This window comes from Plecotus auritus, assembly GCF_963455305.1.
Source record: "Plecotus auritus genome assembly, chromosome: 2".
Taxonomy (NCBI): Eukaryota; Metazoa; Chordata; class Mammalia; order Chiroptera; family Vespertilionidae; genus Plecotus; species Plecotus auritus.
The window spans coordinates 168,576,221-168,597,738 of record NC_137771.1 but is presented as its reverse complement, the minus strand read 5'-3'; the positions used below and the strand labels follow the sequence as shown (position 1 = coordinate 168,597,738).

Below are 21,518 nucleotides of genomic sequence, written 5' to 3'. Positions count from 1 at the left end.
AACTAATATGTGGAAGAAAGTATAAAATTATTCTGTGTAACTCCAATAAGGAGACTAGGTTCATTTGGGGGAGGGGGTGTGTAGTCAATAGCGAGGCATAATCTGGTTGAGTTTAAGGAGCTTTTGGGGAGGGAAATATACTATTGAAAGATTTTGATTTCCTTTCACCGGTTCTTTTATGATCTTTTGCCCCTTAGGAGTTTTGGCCTCTGGCTCTTCAAGGTAGGGAAACTGAGTTTTCTGTTGAGTCATGCCCTCAAACTAAAAACCATAAACATGGGAAACTCGGTGCCATTTTTCCCAACTATCAACATCCTTCCAGTAGATTTTTGGTTGCTCTCCTCATTTTCAGATAGCTGCTTTTATTTCTTATCCAGATTTATAGCTGTTACCTGAGGGAGAATGGGTCTAGTACAGCCGTGGGCAAACTACGGCTGGCGGGCCAGATCCGGCCCATTCGGCTGTTCTATCTGGCCCGCGGAGCCGAAAGAGCGGAGGGTTCTCTTGCTCTCCCCTCCACTCCTTCACCAGCAGCAGTGTTAACATGGCAACGTCGGGAAACACGGCCGCAGCTCCTTCTGAGTAGGCGGATTTATATCCGCCCATTCAGTAGAAGGAACAACCTCTCAATCTTCCAGAGGCTCCTTGTAATGCCCGCGGACGCGTCCCCCGACATCACCCTGGGAATGCGTAGACACGTAGACACATTATCGTGGTGATGTAGGGAGACACGCCCCTGGAGAGCACAGTATCAGAGCATTAGCTAAAAAGGAGACCAACAGCACTGTTCCCACTGAAGTTGATGTTTTAAAGACCAAAAACCTTTCAACCCAGTCTACATTGCCATCTACATCTACGTCCTGGGCATAATTTGGAAGTTGCACTAAAGAAAATGTTTAATTTACTGTTTACACATTTTGTTCTTTTCTATTTGTTTTAGTTTTAAATTATTTTATTATATTTAAGTTTAATTTGAAAGGCTTTTATACCTTTCCTTTGTTAGGCAATTTTATTTTGCCTTTGCCATCTTCAATATAAGGTATGTTATTGTGCTATGATTCCTCCATTTTTTGAAGTTTCAAATTATAATAATTAGTGTTTACATTCTTCTTGTTAAAATGTTTGAAATGAATAAAACTATTGAAATAAAAAAAAAAGACCGTACCCTTTTATGTAATGATGTTTACTTTGAATTTATATTAGTTCACACAAACACTCCATCCATGCTTTTGTTCTGGCCCTCCGGTCCAGTTTAAGAACCCATTGTGGCCCTCGAGTCAAAAAGTTTGCCCACCCCTGGTCTAGTAGGAGCTACTTGGTGCTACTAAAACTGGAAAATTCTAAAGTTTCTTACTGGTTCAGGCGGGTGTTATTATTTCTTGCTCCCATCAGTTTGATAAAATGAATGAAATGGTTTTATAGGGAAAATGAGAGCAAAAGATCAAATATATATTAATTGTAATATTTTTAAATAAATGACTTTGTCTCCTGCATTTTCAGCATGACAAGAGTTCTGCGGAGGAGGAGATGGAAGTAGAAAAGATAAAGTGTAAACTCCAGGAGAAGGAGGCACTAATTAGCAGTTTGCAAGCCCAGCTGACACAGGCACAGGCAGAGCAAGCTGCACAGGTATGTAGTTCGCCACTTCATGTCATTAAGCTAACAATTCACCAAAGCCCATGGATTATTATATGACAAATATTTTTAGGTGCCCAGTGGATATTTATCCATGTTATCTATCAATTTCCTTCCTTCTTCTTGCCTTTCTTTCCTTCCCTTCCTTCTTTCCTAAGTATGATAATTTTATTAGACTATACACTAGTATTTGTCATTTTTGGTTGATATTTATAGATACCAAGTATGCTTTTTGATATATAGTTTCACATTTTTATTTCAGAAGACTTTTCTTGAATTATATAGCTTATTGTATTTGGTCTGTTTTCTTCATTAGGAACTTCTTTTAGCTATATGTTTCATCTTTTGATTTATCTTTAATATTTATTAGTCACTTTGTCTAATTTTCTTTTTATCTCTTTTTTTCATTTTATGTTTCTTCTTTCACTTAAGGCATTCTATTTTGTTGTTGTTAATCCTCACCTGAGGATATTTTTTCCAGTTATTTTTAGAGAGTGGAAGGGAGAGGGGGAGAGAGAGAAACTTCAGTGTGAGAGAGACACATCAATTGATTGCCTCCCACATGAACCCCAACCAAGCCTGCAACCAAGGTACATGCCCTTGACTGGAATTGAACCCGCGAACCTTCAGTCCAAGAGCTGACGCTCTAACCACTGAACAAACTGGCCAGAGCTGTCTTTATTTACTTTTGTGTTCCTTCTTGTTTTGTCTTCTTTTTCTGAAATTATTATTTTCTTTTATTTTTATTTTTTTAAAGATGTCTTCTTTTTTTTTTTTTAATATATCTTATTGATTTTTTACAGAGAGGAAGGGAGAGGGATAGAGAGTTAGAAACATCGATCAGCTGCCTCCTGCACACCCCCTGCTGGGGATGTGCCCGCAACCCAGGTACATGCCCTTGACCAGAATCGAACCTGGGACCTTTCAGTTCGCAGGGGGATGCTCTATCCACTGAGCCAAACCAGTCAGGGCTGGTTATTTTCTTTTATATCAAGCTCTTCTTGAGTTCTGTCACCTTATTTCTGAGTTTTTCAATTCTGATTTATGTTGTTCTTTCGTGTCTCGTATAATTTTCATAATTTTTAACATCTTTTGAAAGACTGTAATTTTGATTTTTTTAACATAACAAATTCTGTTATGTTTTTATAACCTGTAAATATATTATTCTGCTCCTTAGTTATTTTTTATTTTTATATTTTTTATTAAATTTATTGGGGTGACATTGGTCAACATGAAAATATAGGTTTCGGGTGTGGGTTTCTATGTTACAAGATCTGTGTATTGCACCATGTGCTCACCACCCAAAGTCAAATTTTCTCCTGTCACCATATATTAGGATCCTTTCTCCCCACACGCTGGCAGCCAACACACTGCTGTTTGTGTTCACAAATTTCAGTTTTATATCCCACACTAGAGGCCTAGTGCATCCGTGCACCAGTGGGGTCCCTTGGCCTGGCCGCGAGGATCGGGCAGAAACCAGCTCTCCGACATCCCCCGAGGGGACCTGGATTGCGAGAGGACGGTTCTCGGGTGACGCACCCCGGAATCGGGGTTCCCTTCTCTCTGGTTCCAGGTGTATCACCTGAGAACTGCAGCTGCCAAGTTACCACAGCTCGGCAACTCCTGCTTTGAGTGTCTTCCCCCTGGTGGTCATTGCACGTCATAGCTACTGGTCGGATGGTCAAATGGTTAGACAATTGCTTAGGCTTTTATATATATATAGATAGATATGAGTGAAATCATATGGTCCTTAGTTTTTTCTGACTGACTTATTTCACTTAGCATAATGTTCTCAAAGTCCTCCCATGTTGTTGCAAATGGTGCTGTTTCATTCTTTCTTATGGCTGAGTAGTATTCCATTGTGTATATGTACCACATCTTTATCAAGTCCTCTATCGCAGGACATTTTGGTTGTTTCCATGTCTGGGCCAACCTGAATAATGAACATAGGAGTGCATATATCTTTGCAAATACGTTATTTTGAAGTTTTCAGGTATGTTCCAAAGAGAGGAATTGTTGGGTCGTATGGTAGCTCTATTCTCAATTTTTTGAGGAATCACCAAACTGCTTTCCATAGTGGTTGTACCAGTCTACATTCCCACCAGCAGTGGATGAGTGTTCCCTTTTTCCACAACCTCTCCAACACTTGCTATTGCTTGTCTTGTTGATAATGGCCACTCTAACAGGTGTGAGGTGGTATCTCATTGTAGTTTTGATTTGCATTTCCCTAATTGCCAGTGAAGTTGAACATCTTTTCATATATCTATTGGCTGTTCGTATGTCTTCTTGGGAGAAGTGTATTTTTGGGTCCTCTGCTCACTTTTTTTTAAAATATATTTTATTGATTTTTTACAGAGAGGAAGGGAGAGGGATAGAGAGTTAGAAACATCGATGAGAGAGAAACATCGATCAGCTGCCTCCTGCACACCCCCTACTGGGGACGTGCCCGCAACCAAGGTACATGCCTTTGACCGGAATCGAACCTGGGACCTTTCAGTTCGCAGGCTGACGCTCTATCCATTGAGCCAAACCGGTTTTGGCCTCTGCCCACTTTTTGATTGAGTTGTTTGTTTGGTGTTGAGTTTTATGAGTTCTTTATCTGTTTTGGAAATTAAACCTTTGTCAGAGCAACTGTTTTCAAATATCATCTCCCATCTGGTTGGCTGCCTCTTTGTTTTGTTGTCAATTTCTTTTGCTGTGTAGAAGCATTTTAGTTTGATATAGTCCCATTCATATATTTTTGCTTTGGGGTCAAGTTCATAAAATGTTCTTGACTAATATCCATAAGTTTGGTACCTATATATTTTTCTATGTAACTTATTGTTTTGGGTCTTATATTTATGTCTTGATCCATTTTGAATTAATTTTTGCACATGGGGACAAACTGTAATCCAATTTCATTTGTTTGCATGTGGCTTTCCAGTTTTCCCAGCACGATTTATTAAAGAGACTATCCTTACTCTATTGTGTGTTTCTGGCTTCTTTGTCGAAATTTATCAGTCCATACACATGTGGTTTTATAGCTGGGCTCTCCATTCTGTTGCACTGATCTGTATGTCTGTTTCTCTGCCAATACCATGCTGTTTTGATTATGATAGTTCTGTAGTATAATTTGAAGTCAGGTATTGTGATACTTGCAGCTTTGTTCTTTTTTCTCAGGATTGCTTTGGCTATTTGGGGTCTTTTGAGGGTCCAGACAAATCTGATGATTTCTTATTCTATTTCTTTAAAAAATGGCATTGGGATTTTGATGGGGGTTGCATTAAATTTGTATATTGCTTTGGATAATATGGCCATTTTAACTATGTTGATTCTTCCAATTCATGAACACGGGTTATTTTTTAATTTTGTTTTGTCTTTTTCAATCTTTTTTAATAATGCTTTGTAATTTTCTATATATTGGTCTTTCACGTTCTTTGTTAAGTTATTTCTATGTGTTTTATTCTTTTGGTTGCAATTGCAAAAGGAATTGTTTTTGGGTGTTTTTTTTCTCTCATTTCTTTTCTGAAGTTTTATTGTTAGTATACAGGAAGGCATTGGATTTTTGCACATTGGTTTTGTATCCTGCAACTTGACTGTATTAGTTTATTGTTTCTAATAATTTTATGGTGGAGTCTTTAGGGTTTTCTGTATACAGAACCATGTCATCCGCAAAAAGTGATAGTTTTAATTCTTCCTTCCCTATTTGGATGCCTTTTATTTATTTCTCTTTCCTCATTGCTCTGGCTAGGACTTCCAGCACTATGTTGAATAAGAGTGTTGAGAGTGAACATCTTTGCCTTGTTCCTGATCTTAGAGGAAAAGCTTTCAGTTTTTTACCACTGAGTATGATATTAGCTGAGGGTTTATCATATATGGCCTTTATTATGTTGAGGTACTTTCCTTCTATTCCTATTTTATTGAGTGTTTTAATCATGAATGGATGCTGTATCTTATCAGATGCTCTTTTTGCATCTATTGATAAGGTCATATGATTTTTATCCTTTCTTTTGTTAATGTGGTGTCTTAAATGGACTGATTTGCGTATGTTGAAACATCCTGTGCCCCTTGAATGAACCCCATTTGATGGTGATGTATTATTTTTTGGATGTATTGCTGTATTTGATTTGCTAGTATTTGTTTAGGATTTTTGCATCTGTATCCATCAAAGATATTGGTCTGTAGTTTTCTTCCTTTGTGTTATCTTTGCCAGGTTTGGTCTCAGGGTTATATTGGCCTCATAGAATGTGTTAGGAAGTATTGCCTCTTCTTCAATTTTTTTAAAGAATTTGAAAAGGATAGGTTTTAAATCTTTGAACATTTGCTAGAGTTCAGTGGTGAAGTCATCTGTTCCTGGACTTTTACTTTTGGGAGTTTTTTTATTTTATTTATTTATTTTTTAATAAGGGCCAGGCCATTCATATGCAAAAGCCTCTGTGCACAGCTTTTTTTGGGAGGTTTTTGATGGTTGTTTTAATTTCCTCACTACTGATCGGTATATTTAGGTTTCCCAATTTTTTATTTAGACTAGGCAGGTTACATAATTCTAGGAACTTACCCATTCCTTCTAGGTTATTGAATTTGGTGGCATATAGTCCTTCATAATATTCTAGTATGATCCTTTGTATATCTATGATGTCCGTGGTGACTTCTTTCTCATTTCTGATTTTGTTTATATGGGTCTTTTCCCTTTTTTCCTTGGTGAGTCTAGCCAGGGGTTTGTCAGTGTTGTTAATCTTGTCAAAGAACCAGCTCTTTGTTTTATTAATTTTTTGTAGTCTTTTCTCTATTTAATTCAATTCTGCTCTAAATTTTATTCCTTTCTTCTGCTGACTTTGGATTGCTTTTGTTCTTCTTTCTCTAGTTCTTAAGATGATATTGGGTTGTTTACTTAAGATTTCTCATTTCTTGAGATAGACCTGTAATGATTTAAACTTCCCTCTTATTACTGATTTCACTGCATCCCAGAAGTTTTTATGTGTTGTATTGTCATTTTTATTTACCTCTATATATCTTTTGATCTCATCTTTTATTTATTCTTTGACCCAGTCATTTTTAGTAGTATGTTGTTTAATTTCCATGTATTTGTGGTTTCTTTATTTCCTTTTTACAGTTCTAATTTCAAGGCATCTTGGTCCAAGAATATGCTTGGTATAATTTCAGTCTTCTTGAATTTATTGATGCTAGTTCTGGGACCCCAACATATGGTCTGTCCTTGAGAATGTTCCATGTGCACTGGAGAAGAATATATAATCTAGTATTCTGGGATGAAAGGTTCTGTAAATGTTAGTTATACTCACTTGGTCTAGTGTTTCATTTAAGGCTGATATTTATTGATTTTCTGTTTGGTTTATCTGTATAGAGCTGTCAATGGAGCACTAAGGTCCCCAAGTATGATTGTGTTTTGATCTTTTTCTCTCTTTAATTCTGTGTGTAGCTATTTTATATTTTTCAGTGCTCCTTGGCTGGGTGCATATATATTAAGAAGTGTAGGTCCCCTTTATCATTATAAAGTGTCCTTCTTTGTCTCTTGTTATTTTGAAATCTATTTTGTCAGATATAATTATGGCTATCCCTGCTTTTCTGTGGATGTTATTTGCTTGGAGAATAATTTTCCACCCTTTTACTTTGAGTCTGCCTTTGTCCTTGCAGCTTAGATGTGCCTCTTTTAGAAAGCATATGGTTGGGTTTTGTTTTTTGATCCATTTTGCAATCCTGTGCCTCTTTATTGGTGAATTCAGACCATTTGCATATAGAGTAATTATTGATGTATGAGAATGTCCTAGCCATTTTGTCTTTTGTTTTCTGGTAGCTCTATGCCTCTATTGGTTCTTTTCCTTTGTGTTTCTGTCTGTTGTTTTTGTTTGCTGGTATTCCATATTTTCTTCCTCTGTTTCCTCTTTTTTTAAGCTACGTGTCCTGATTTGTGGGTTTTTATGTGTTGTTACCATTAGGTTTATAAAAAATAAACTTGCATATATACCAAAGCTTTTTTCTTTTGAATGCATCTGATCTTCAACTCCTTTGCCAGTTCAGACCTTTACCCCCTCTCCTTTTATGATTTTTGTTGTCACAAATTAACCCTGTAATTTGTTTATGCTGTAACTTTTTTTGGCGATCTTACTTATAGTGCTATGACCTTATTTTCTTTGTTTCAGGTAAAATAACTCCCTTGAGTATTTCCTGCAATTGAGGTTTCCTGGTGATAAATCCCTCAGCTTCTGTATGTCTGTGAACGTCTTTATTTCCCCTTTGTATTTAAAGGATAATATTGCGGGATGTTATTCGTCGCTGGTAATTTTTCTCTTTCAGATGTTTGAATATTTGGTTCTACTCTCTTTTGGTTTATAAAGTTTCTGCTGAGAAGTCGGATGAAATTCTGAGGGGTTTTCCTTCTTTTCCCTGGCTACTTTGAGAATTTTTTCTTTGTCATTAATTTTTGACAGTGCCTTGGAGAGGGCCTCTGTGGATTAAGGTAACTAGGTGTTCTGTTTGTTTCTTGGATTTGAGGATCTAGTTCTTTTCATAGGTTTGGGAAGTTCTCAAACTTCCACTATTTGTTTGAATAGACTCTGTTCTATGCTCCCTCTACTCCTCCTCTGGAATGCCTATAATTCTAAACTTGCTTTTTCTGATGGAGTCAGATAATTCTCATGGAGCTCTTTAATTTTTCTTTATGCTCAAGTCTCTTTCCCCTCTGTCATTTCTATTTTTTTTAATATTTTATTTTTTAAAATTTTTTTATTAAGGTATTATATGTGTACATATCTTACCATTGCCCCCCCCCCACCCCACTCCCATACATGCCCTCACCCCCCAATGTTTTGCATCTGTTGGTTATTCTTATATGCATGCATATAAATCCTTAAGTTGATCTCTTATTTCCCCCACATCTCCATAACCTTCCCGCTGTAATTTGACAGTCTGTTTGATGCTTTACTGCTTCTGTATCTATCTTTTAGTTCATCAGTTTATAATGTTTTTATTATCCACAAATGAGTGAGATCATGTGGTATTTTTCTTTCATTGCCTGGCTTATTTCACTTAGCATAATGTTCTCCAATTCCATCCAGGTTGCTATAAATGGTAAGAATTCCTTCTTTTTTATGTCAGCATAGTATCCCATTATGTAGATGTACCATAGTTTTCTGATCCAGTCATCTGCTGACGGGCACCTAGGCTGTTTCCAAATCTTAGCTGTGGTGAATTGTGCTTCTATGAACATAGGGGTGCATATATCCTTTCTGATTGGTGTTTCTAGTTTCTTGGGATATATTCCTAGAAGTGGGATCACTGGGTCAAATGGGAGTTCCATTTTCAGTTTTTTGAGGAAACTCCATACTGTTCTCCACAGCGGCTGCACCAGTCTGCATTCCCACCAGCAGTGCATGAGGGTTCCTTTTTCTCCGCATCCTCTCCAGCACTTGTCGTTTGTTGATTTGTTGATGATAGCCATTCTGACATGTGTGAGATGGTATCGCATTGTCGTTTTGATTTGCATCTCTCAGATAATTAGTGACTTTGAGCATGTTTTCATGTGTCTCTTGGCCTTCCTTCTGTCTTCTTTCGAAAAGATTCTATTTAGGTCCGTTGCCCATTTTTTTATTGGATCATTTATCTTCCTTTTATTAAGTTGTATAAGCTGCCTGTAGATGTTGGAGATTAAACCTTTATCAGTGATAACATTAGCAAATATGTTCTCCCATACAGTGGGCTTTCTGGTTGTTTTGTTGATGGTTTCTTTTGCTGTAAAAAAGCTTTTTATTTTGATGTAGTCCCATTTGTTTATTTTCTTTATGGCTTCCATTGCCCTAGGGGTAGTATCAGTGAAGAAGTTCTTTCGGCATATCTGAGATTTTGCTGCCTGTGGATTCCTCTAGTATTTTTATGGTTTCCTGTCTTATGTTTAAGTCCTTGATCCATTTTGAGTTTATTTTTGTGTATGGTGTAAGTTGGTGATCTAGTTTCATTTTTTTGCATGTATCTGTCCAATTTTCCCAACACCATTTATTGAAGAGACTGTCTTGACTCCATTGTATGCTCATGCCTCCTTTGTCAAATATTAATTGCGCATAGTGGTTTGGGTCGATATCTGGATTCTCTATTCTATTCCATAGATCGATATGTCTGTTCTTGTGCCAGTACCAGGCTGTTTTAAGAACAGTGGCTTTGTAATACAGCTTGAAATCTGGTATTGAGATCCCACCTACTTTGTTCTTCTTGCTCAGGATTGCTGTGGCTATTCGGGATCTTTTTTTATTCCAGATGAATTTTTGAAGAGTTCTTTCTAGGTATGTGAAATATGCCGTTGGTATTTTAATGGGGAGTGCATTGAACCTATAGATTGCTTTGGGTACTATGGACATTTTAATGATGTTGATTCTACCAATCTATGAACATGGTTTGTTCTTCCATCTGTTTACGTCTTCCTCTATCTCTTTTTTTAGTGTCCTGTAGTTTTCTGTGTATAGGTCTTTTACCTCCTTGGTTAAGTTTATTCCTAGGTATCTTAATTTTTTTGGTGTGATGGTAAATGGGATTGCTTTTTTAGTCTCTCTTTCTGTAAGTTTACTGTTGGTGTATAGAAATGCCATAGATTTCTTGGCGTTAATTTTGTATCCTGCTACATTGCCGAATTCACTTATTAAGTGTGTTAGTTTTTTGATGGAGTCTTTCAGTTTTTTTTATGTACAATATCATGTCATCTGCAAATAGGACAGCTTTACTACTTCTATTCCAATTTGGATGCCTTTTATTTCCTTTTCTTGTCTAATTGCAATGGCTAATACTTCCAGTACTATGTCAAACAGGAGTGGTGAGAGTGGGCATCCCTGTCTTGTTCCTGTTCTTAGGGGAAATGGTTTTAGTTTTTGTACATTGAGTATGATGTTAGCTGTGGCTTTATCATATATAGCTTTTATTATGTTGAGGTATGATCCTTCTATTCCCACCTTGTTGAGAGTTTTTATCAAGAAAGGGTGTTGGATTTTGTCAAATTCTTTTTCTGCATCAATTGATTTGACTATGTGATTTTTATCTCTCAACTTGTTTTTGCGATGTATCACGTTTATTGATTTGCAGATATTGTACCATCCTTGCATTTCTGGGATAAATCCTACTTGGTCATGGTGTAAGATCTTTCTGATGTAGTGCTGGATCTGATTTGCTAGAATTTTGTTGAGGATTTTGGCATCTACGTTCATGAGGGATATTGGCCCGTAATTCTCTTTCATTGTGTTGTCTTTATCTGGTTTTGGTATTAGTGTGATGCTGGCTTCATGGAAGGAGGTTGGAAGTGTTCCTTCCTCTTGAATTTTTTGGAATAGTCTGAGGAGGATAGGTTTTAGTTCTTCCTTGAATGTTTGGTAAAACTCTCCTGTGAAGCTGTCTGGCCACGGGCTTTTGTTTGCCGGAAGCTTTTTGATGACTGCTTCAGTTTCTTCCATAGTTACTGGCATATTGAGCTGTTTAGATTCTTCTTTTTTTGTTTTTAAATATATTTTATTGATATTTTACGGAGAGGAAGGGAGAGGGATAGAGAGCTAGAAACATAGATGAGAGAGAAACATCGATCAGCTGCCTCCTACACACCTCCCACTGGGGATGTGCCTGCAACTACGGTACATGCCCTTGACCGGAATCGAACCCGGGACCCCTCAGTCCGCAGGCCGATGCTCTAACCACTGAGCCAAACCGGTTTTGGCTGTTTAGATTCTCTTGATTGAGTTTTGGAAGGTTATATTTTTCTAGGAATGTGTCCATTTCCTCTAGGTTGTCCAGTTTGTTGGAATAGAGTTGTTCGTAGTATTTTTTTAAAAAAATATATTTTATTGCTTTTTTACAGAGAGGAAGGGAGAGGGATAGAGAGTTAGAAACATCGATGGGAGAGAAACATCGATCAGCTGCCTCTTGCACACCTCCTACTGGGGATGTGCCCGCAACCAAGGTACATGCCCTTGACCGGAATCGAACCTGGGACCCTTCAGTCCGCAAGCCGACGCTCTATCCACTGAGCCAAACCGATCAGGGCTGTTCGTAGTATTTTTTAACAATCCTTTGTATTTCTTCAGGATCTGTTCTTATTTCACCTCTTTCATTTCTGATTTTGTTTATTTGGGTCCTCTCTCTTTGCCTCTTGGTGAGCCTGGCTAGAGGTTCATCAATCTTGTTTATCCTTTCAAAGAACCAGCTCTTGGTTTTGTTGATCTTTTGTATTGTTTCTTTGGTCTCTATGTCGTTTATCTCCACTCTGAACTTTATTATTTCCTTCCTTCTGCTTACACTGGACTTTACTTGTTGATGTCTTTCTAACTCTTTGAGTTGTAGGGTTAGTTAATTTATTACCATTGTTTCTTGTTTTTTGCAGTATGCTTGTAGAGCTATGAACTTTCCTCTCAAGACTGCTTTTGCTGTGTCCCATAGATTTTGGATTGTTGTGTTTTCATTGTCATTTCTTGCCATGATGTTTTTTATTTCTTCTTTGATCTCTCTGGTAACCCAGTCATTGTTTAATAGCATGCTGTTTAGTCTCCATGTGTTTGATTTCTTTGGATTGTTTTTATTGTAGTTGATTTCCAGTTTTATGCCACTGTGGTCTAAGAAGATGCTTGATATGATTTCTATCTTCTTGAATTTGAAGAGACTTTACCTATGTCCCAACATATGGTCTATCTTTGAAAATGACCCATGTGCACTTGAGAAGAATGTATATTCTGTGGCTTTGGGGTGAAATGTTCTGAAGATGTCAATTAATTCCATCTGGTCTAGTGAGTCATTTAGGATTGATGTTTCTTTGCTGATATTTTGTTTAGAGGATTTGTCCATTGGTGATAGTGGGGTATTAAAGTCTCCTACTATGATTGTATTGCTGTCAATCTTTCCCTTGATATCCTCCAGGAGATTATTTATGTATTTGTGTGCTCCTGTATTGGGTGTGTATATGTTTACCAGAGTTATTTCTTCTTGTTGGATCGCTCCCTTTAGTATTATGAAGTGGCCTTCCTTATCTCTTGTTATGTCCTTCACTTTGAGGTCTAATTTGTCAGATATAAGTATTGCTACCCCAGCTTTTTTTTCCATTTTCAATCACCTGGAAAACCTTTTTTCCATCCCTTCACCCTCAGTATGTGTGCGTGTTTTTTTCTGAGGTCGGTTTCTTGTAGACAATAGATATATGGGTCTTGTTTTCTTATCCAATCCGTTACCCTATGTCTTTTGACTGGGGCATTTAATCCATTTACATTTAAAGTTATTATTGATAGGTACTTATTTGTCGCCATTTTTATTCTTTACCCCTGTGTTCCTTCTTCGCTTCCTATTTCTTTTTTTTTTTTTACAGCAGACCCTTTAGCATTTCTTGCATTGCTGGTTTGGTGGTAATACATTCCCTTAGTCCTTTTTTGTCTGTGAAGCTCCTGATTTCACCTTCAATTTTGATTGATAGCCTTGCTGGGTACAGTATTCTTGGATTCAGACCCTTCCTTTGCATGACTTTGTACATTTCATTCCATTTCCTTCTGGCCTGATGAGTTTCTGTTGAGAAATCAGTTGCTAGTCTGATGGGGGTTCCTTTGTATGTAACTTTCTGTCTCTCTCTGGCCGCTTTTAAGATTCTTACTTTGTCGTTGGTGTTTGCCAATTTAATTATAATGTGCCTTGGCATTGGTCTTTTGGGGTTCATTTTGCTTGTGACTCTGTGAGCTTCTTGGATTTGTGTGGGTTTTTTCTTCCCTATATCAGGGAAGTTTTCTGTCATTATTTCTTCAAACAGGTTTTCTATTCCTTGCTCAGTTTCCTCTCCTTCTGGCACCCTTATTATGCGGATGTTGTTTTGTTTCGTGTTGTCCCAAAGTTCCCTTAGGCTCTCCTCCTGCTTTTTAATTTTTTTTTCTAGAAGCTGCTCTACTTGGGTATTTTTTCCTACCTTGTCTTCTAGCTCACTGATGCGGTCCTCTGCTTCTTCTAGTCTACTCTTGATGCTTTCTATTGAGTTCTTTACAGCAGCGATGTAATTTTTCATTTCTTCTTGGTTCTTCATTTCCTCTTGGTTCTTACTCATATTGTCGAATTTGTCTTCCATTCTTTTCAGCCACCTTATGACCATTTCCCTGAATTCTTTCTCTGGAATGTTGCTTGCCTCCATTTTGTTTACTTCCTTTTCTGGTGATACCTGCCTTTCTTTTTTTTTTTTTAATTTTATTTAATTTTATTTTTTTTTCAAATTTTTATTAAGGTATTATATGTGTACATATCTTACCATTGCCCCCCACCCCCACCCCACTCCCATACATGCCCTCACCCCCCAATGTTTTGCATCCGTTGGTTACTCTTATATACATGCATATAAGTCCTTCAGTTGATCTCTTATTTCCCCCACCTCTCCCTAACCTTACCACTGTAATTTGACAGTCTGTTTGATGCTTTCCTGCCTCTGTAACTATCTTTTTGTTCATCAGTTTATAATGTTTTTCATTATCCCCAAATGAGTGGGATCATGTGGTATTTTTCTTTCATTGACTGGCTTATTTCACTTAGCATAATGTTCTCTAATTCCATCCAAGTGCCTACAAATGGTAGTAATTCCTTCTTTTTTACGGCAGCATAGTATTCCATTGTGTAGATGTACCATAGTTTTCTGATCCAGTCATCTGCTGATGGGCACCTAGGCTGTTTCCAAATCTTAGCTATTGTAAATTGTGCTGCTATGAACATAGGGGTGCATATATCCTTTCTGATTGGTGTTTCTTGGTTTCTTAGGATATATTCCTAGGAGTGGGATTACTGGGTCAAATGGGAGTTCCATTTTCAGTTTTTTGAGGAAACTCCATACTGTTCTCCACAGTGGCTGCACCAGTCTGCATTCCCACCAGCAGTGCATGAGGGTTCCTTTTTCTCCGCATCCTCGCCAACACTTGTCGTTTGTTGATTTGTTGATGATAGCCATTCTGACAGGTGTGAGATGGTATCGCATTGTTGTTTTGATTTGCATCTCTCGGATAATTAGTGACTTTGAGCATGTTTTCATGTGTCTCTTGGCCTTCCTTCTGTCTTCTTTCGAAAAGCTTCTATTTAGGTCCATTGCCCATTTTTTTATTGGGTCATTTATCTTCCTTTTATTAAGTTGTATAAGCTGCCTGTAGATGTTGGAAATTAAACCTTTATCAGTGATACCATTTGCAAATATGTTCTCCCATACAGTGGGGTTTCTTGTTGTTTTGTTGATGGTTTCTTTTGCTGTGCAAAAGCTTTTTATTTTGATGTAGTCCCATTTGTTTATTTTCTGTTTGGCTTCCATTGCCCTAGGGGCAGTATCACTGAAAAAGTTCTTTTGGCATATGTCTGAGATTTTGCTGCCTGTGGATGCCTCTAGTATTTTTATGGTTTCCCGTCTTATATTTAAGTCCTGTACCCATTTTGAGTTTATTTTTGTGTATGGTGTAAGTTGGTGATCTAGTTTCATTTTTTTGCATGTATCTGTCCAATTTTCCCAACACCATTTATTAAAGAGACTGTCTTGACTCCATTGTATGCTCATGCCTCCTTTGTCAAATATTAAATGCGCATATTGGTTTGGGTCGATATCTGGATTCTCTATTCTGTTCCATTGATCTATATGTCTGTTCTTGTGCCAGTACCAGGCTGTTTTGATGACAGTGGCTTTGTAATACAGCTTGAAATCTGGTATTGAGATCCCTCCTACTTTATTTTTCTTTCTCAGGATTGCTGTGGCTATTCGGGGTCTTTTTTTATTCCAGATGAATTTTTGGAGAGTTCTTTCTAGGTCTGTGAAATACGCCGTTGGTATTTTAATGGGGAGTGCATTGAATCTATAGATTGCTTTGGGTAGTATGGACATTTTGATGATGTTGATTCTACCAATCCATGAACATGGTATGTTCTTCCATCTGTTTACATCTTCCTCTATCTCTTTTTTCAGTGTCCTGTAGTTTTCCGCATATAGGTCTTTTACCTCCTTGGTTAGGTTTATTCCTAAGTATCTTAATTTTTTTGGTGCGATGGAAAATGGGATTGCTTTTTTAGTCTCTCTTTCTGTAAGTTCATTGTTGGTGTATAGAAATGCCATAGATTTCTTGGTGTTAATTTTGTATCCTGCTACATTGCCGAATTCATTTATTAAGTCTGTTAGTTTTTTGATGGAGTCTTTCGGGTTTTTTATGTACAATATCATGTCATCTGCAAATAAGGACAGCTTTACTTCTTCTTTTCCAATTTGGATGCCTTTTATTTCTTCTTCTTGTCTAATTGCAGTGGCTAATACTTCCAGTACTATGTCAAACAGGAGTGGTGAGAGTGGGCATCCCTGTCTTGTTCCTGTTCTTAGGGGAAATGGTTTTAGTTTTTGCCCATTGAGTATGATGTTAGCTGTGGGTTTATCATATATAGCTTTTATGATGTTGAGGTATGATCCTTCTATTCCCACCTTGTTGAGAGTTTTTATCAAGAAAGGGTGTTGGATTTTGTCAAATGCTTTTTCTGCATCAATTGATATGACTATGTGATTTTTATCTCTCAATTTGTTTATGTGATGTATCACATTTATTGATTTGCGGATATTGAACCATCCTTGCATTCCTGGGATAAACCCTACTTGGTCATGGTGTATGATCTTTCTGATGTACTGCTGGATCCTATTTGCTAAAATTTTGTTGAGGATTTTGGCATCTACATTCATGAGGGATATTGGCCTGTAATTCTCTTTCATTGTGTTGTCTTTATCTGGTTTTGGTATTAGGGTGATGCTGGCTTCATAGAAGGAGCTTGGAAGTGTTCCTTCCTCTTGAATTTTTTGGAATAGTCTGAGGAGGATAGGTTTTAGTTCTTCCTTGAATGTTTGGTAGAACTCTCCTGTGAAGCCGTCTGGCCCCGGGCTTTTGTTTGCCGGAAGCTCTTTGATGACTGCTTCAATTTCTTCCATAGTTACTGGCATGTTGAGCTGTTTAGATTCTTCCTGATTGAGTTTTGGAAGGTTATATTTTTCTAGGAATATGTCCATTTCCTCCAGGTTGTCCAGTTTGTTGGAATAGAGTTGTTCGTAGTATTTTTTAACAATCCTTTGTATTTCAGCGGGATCTGTTGTTATTTCACCTCTTTCATTTCTGATCTTGTTTATTTGGGTCCTCTCCCTTTGCTTCTTGGTGAGCCTGGCTAGAGGTTCATCAATCTTGTTTATCCTTTCAAAGAACCAGCTCTTGGTTTTGTTGATCTTTTGTATTGTTTCTTTGGTCTCTATGTCGTTTATCTGTGCTCTGATCTTTATTATTTCCTTCCTTCTGCTTACACTGGGCTTTTCTTGTTGCTCTTTTTCTAACTCTTTGAGTTGTTGGGTTAGGTAATTTATTATCCCTGTTTCTTGTTTTTTGCAGTAGGCTTGTAGAGCTATGAACTTCCCTCTCAAGACTGCTTTCGCTGTGTCCCATAGATTTTGGATTGTAGTGTTTTCATTGTCATTTGTTGTCATGATGTTTTTTATTTCTTCTTTGATCTCTCTGGTAACCCAGTCATGGTTTAATAGCATGCTGTTTAGTCTCCATGTGTTTGATTTCTTTGGGTTGTTTTTATTGTAGTTGATTTCCAGTTTTATGCCACTGTGGTCTGAGAAGATGCTTGATATGATTTCTATCTTCTTGAATTTGAAGAGACTTTGCCTATGTCCCAACATATGGTCTATCTTTGAAAATGACCCATGTGCGCTTGAGAAGAATGTATATTCTGTGGCTTTGGGGTGAAATGTTCTGAAGATGTCAATTAATTCCATCTGGTCTAGTGAGTCATTTAGGATTGATGTTTCTTTGCTGATGTTTTGTTTAGAGGATTTGTCCAATGGTGATAGTGGGGTATTAAAGTCTCCTACTATGATTGTATTGCTGTCAATGTCTCCCTTGATATCTTCCAGGAGTTTTTTTATGTATTTGGGTGCTCCTGTATTGGGTGCATATATGTTTACCAGAGTTATTTCTTCTTGTTGGATTGCTCCCTTTAGTATTATGAAATGGCCTTCCTTATCTCTTGTTATGTCCTTCAGTTTGAGATCTAATTTGTCAGAAATAAGTATTGCTACCCCAGCTTTTTTTTCAGTTCCATTTGCCTGGAAAACCTTTTTCCATCCCTTCACCCTCAGTCTGTGTGCGTCTTTTTTTCTGAGGTGGGTTTCTTGTAGACAGCAGATATATGGGTCGTGTTTTCTTATCCAATCTGTTACCCTATGTCTTTTGATTGGGGCATTTAATCCATTTACATTTAAAGTTATTATTGATAGGTACTTATTTGTCGCCATTCCTATTCTTTACCCCTGTGTTACTTCTTCGCTTCCTGTTTCTTTCTTTCTTTCTTTCTTTCTTTCTTTCTTTTTTTTTTTTTTACAGTAGACCCTTTAGCATTTCTTGCATTGCTGGTTTGGTGGTAATAAATTCCCTTAGTCCTTTTTTGTCTGTGAAGCTCCTGATTTCACCTTCAATTTTGATTGACAGCCTTGCTGGGTACAGTATTCTTGGATTCAGCCCCTTCCTTTGCATGACTTTGTATATTTCATTCCATTCCCTTCTGGCCTGATGAGTTTCTGTTGAGAAATCAGTTGCTAGTCTGATGGGGGTTCCTTTGTATGTAACTTTCTGTCTCTCTCTTGCCGCTTTTAAGATTCTTACTTTGTCGTTGGTGTTTGCCAATTTAATTATAATGTGCCTTGGCGTCGGTCTTTTGGGGTTCATTTTGCTTGTGACTCTGTGAGCTTCTTGGATTTGTGTGGGTTTTTTCTTCCCTATATCAGGGAAATTTTCTGTCATTATTTCTTCAAAGAGGTTTTCTATTCCTTGCTCAGCTTCCTTTCCTTCTGGAACCCCTATTATGCGGATGTTGTTTTGTTTCGTGTTGTCCCAAAGTTCCCTTAGACTCTCCTCCTGCCTTTTAATTTTTTTTTCTAGAAGTTGCTTTTCTTGGGTATTTTTTTCCATCTTGTCTTCTAGCTCACTGATGCGGTCCTCTGCTTCTTCTAGTCTACTCTTGATGCTTTCTATTGAGTTCTTTACAGCAGCGATGTCATTTTTCATTTCTTCTTGGTTCTTCTTCATTTCCTCTTGGTTCTTGCTCATATTGTCGAATTTGTCTTCCATTCTTTTCAGCCACCTTGTGACCATTTCTCTGAATTCTTTTTCTGGAAGGTTGCTTGCCTCCATTTCGTTTACTTCCTTTTCTGGTGATGCCTGCTTTTCTTTCATATGCGGGCTGCTTCTTTGTCTCCCCATGGTCTCTCTTCTCTGGGTGTCTGGTTATGTAGTTCTCTCTCTCCTGGGTTGATTTAAAGGCACAAAATACAGCACTACCAGGTACAACTCACAAGGCACTGAACAGGAATGTATTCACGATATTAATAACCTCCAATAAAGGTGACCACCAGAGAAAGGCAAATTAGGTGATAGAAGAGAAAGAAGAAGAGGAAAAAAGAAAGAAAGAAAGAAAGAAAGAAAAAAGGAGTGTGAAAATGAAATTGGGAAAAGGGAAAGTAAAGAGAAAAAAAAAAAGTAAGAGAGACAAGAAATTGACTAAGAGAGAAAGGGGAACAGACTATATATATTGGGGATAAAACTCCAATAGAACAATCACTAATCCCAGCAAATGCCAGCAACAAGTGCCTGGGGATTAGTACAAACTACAACACCAACTAATATGGAGTGAGGCAAGGGAAAGCTGGAGCACAAAACAAACAAAAAAATAAATAAAAGAAGAATAAGCAAAACAATCTCACAAAAAAAGCATAAAAATTGGATATAATCTACATTCAAGCAAACAACAACAAAAGGACAGAGATAAGGACAAGTTTATGGATAACTCAGACAGCGAAGGGAAAGGTGTATGTGGACTTGGAGCAGGGGATTGGAGATTAGATATGTAAGTAGGGTGAAATTTTAACAAGGGGTAAACAGAAAGAATAGGGAAAATCTAAAGCAGTAAAAGGGTAAGACAAACAGGACACTGAAAAGGGGGAGGTTAGGAAGAGAGTGATGGCCTAAAGGTAGAGTTGAGATAGAGTAAAACGATGCTAAAGGAAAGATAAAAAATAGAATGTAGAACCCTAATCCCAAAATAAAATGAAGAGAAAATAAAATGACACTTTAAAAAAAAAAAAAAAAAGATAAAATAGCAGTAGTAATAATACGGATTGAAAATAAAAATGTAATCATTAAAAAGGTAAAATCAAGTGATGAAAAAAGAAAAAAAAGTTTCTTGATTAAAAGATGCAAAAAATGAAAATTTTAAAAAAATAAAAAAATAAAAAAAAATAAAAGGTAAAAATAAAATGTGGAGTAGTGAAGGTCATTCACTTCCTCTGTTTTTCTGTTTGGCACGCCTGTTTCTCAGTCCAGACAGTATTGCAGTTCCCTGCGTTCCACTGCTCTTCGGTGTTGTAAGCCAGTCCTGATTTTAAGCAGGCGGTGTGTCTTAATTTCTCGTATTCCTTTATTTTTGATTACACAAGAGTCAATTTGTGATTCAGCCCCTGGGTGGCAGTGTTTCTGGATTGACTTCCGGGTCTATCTATGGCCTCTCTAGGCAGTGTTAGAGCCTTCTTTCCCTGTGGCACTCGCCACGGGCCTGTGGGAGTGGGCTGCCTCAGAGCTGGCTCTCTGATGGTCACTCCCCGCTCCGATCCCCAGGTTCCAGAAAAACAACCTTCCCCTGCAGTCTCCCAGGGTGTCCCCAACTGGGTGATCCTATGTATTGGGCTTAGTAATCAGATGCAAGGATTTGAGGAGGAAAAAGCCCAAGTGTGCGAATTCCGGGACTGCGAGTAAGCCCAGGCACCCAGGGAGCGCACGGGCTGCGCGTAAGTCTGGACTGCCTGAAATTCTTAGGGTGTCCCTGCACTTCAGATCAAAATGGGTTGCTTTTTAGAGTGCCCTTCTCTTAGCAGCTCTGAGGACCCCTTTCCACAGTCACAGATCACGCCAGCCCCTACAGCCACGGATTTTTCTAGGCACAGACTTCCCTGGTCCTCCAGCTCCCGCAAAACGCGCGTTCCTCTCTCCCGCCGGGACCAGAGACCTCACCTTATCCCAGGCGAAATCTGACCTTTCCGTGGTGTTGTGTAGAGCTTCTCTGAACCCGTGTGCTTGCGCCAGTTGGGGATCGTTGTTCTGGGGCTCGCAGCTGTTCCTGGGGTGCCGCAGTTGTGGATTCTCAGGCTTCAGATAAGCTCCACTTTCCGGATCAAGATGGCGCAGACTCCGCGTCCCTGATGCCTGCCTTTCTTTCACATGCGGGCTGTTTCTTTTTCATCCCCATGGTCTCTCTTCTCTGGATGTCTGGTTACGTAGTTCTCTCTCTCCTTATCCCAGGCAAAATCTGATCTTTCCTTGGTGGAGTGTAGGGCTCCTCTGAATCCGCATGTTTGCGACAATTGGGGACCAGTGTTCTGGGGCTCTTAGCTGTTTGGTGGGTGCCGCAGTTCCCTCTGTCATTTCTAGATTGTAATCTTTAATATCACTTAATCTTTACTCTATTTGGTTGGCTCTGTTTTCTGTTCTCAGTAGTTCCCTCTTAATCTCCTTAATTGCATGTCTCATTTCCAGGATTTTTGATTGGTTCTTTTTTAAAGTTCCAATTTCTTTGGTAAAGTATACGTCTTAGTCATTGATTTGTTTTCTGAGTGCATTGAATTGCCTGTCTGTATTTTCTCACATCTCATTGAATATTTTCAGAACTTCAATCTTGAAATTTCTGTCATTTATATCACATATTTCCATGTGTTCCAGCTTGCTTTCTGGAGATTTTTCATTTTCTTTCTGGTCATCCTCATTACTGTGGTTATTCTTAGTATATGCTGTCCTTTGCCTATACATTTATCTCTAAAGTGATAATTCTATTTTCCAGTAGATAGTTCTGAATTGCAA

The 21,518-nt window shown here is 38.0% G+C and overlaps 1 protein-coding gene across 6 annotated transcripts in view; it reads left to right on the top strand.

Annotated features, from left to right (window-relative positions):
* GOLGB1 (golgin B1) overlaps positions 1 to 21,518 on the top strand; it is a 115,891-nt gene that overhangs the window by 16,332 nt on the left and 78,041 nt on the right. For all 6 annotated transcript variants that reach the window (XM_080654148.1, XM_080654149.1, XM_080654152.1 and 3 more), the window contains one exon: positions 1,501 to 1,629. In XM_080654148.1, coding sequence (XP_080510274.1) covers positions 1,501 to 1,629 — 129 coding nt within the window. The remainder of the gene's footprint in view (positions 1 to 1,500; positions 1,630 to 21,518) is intronic.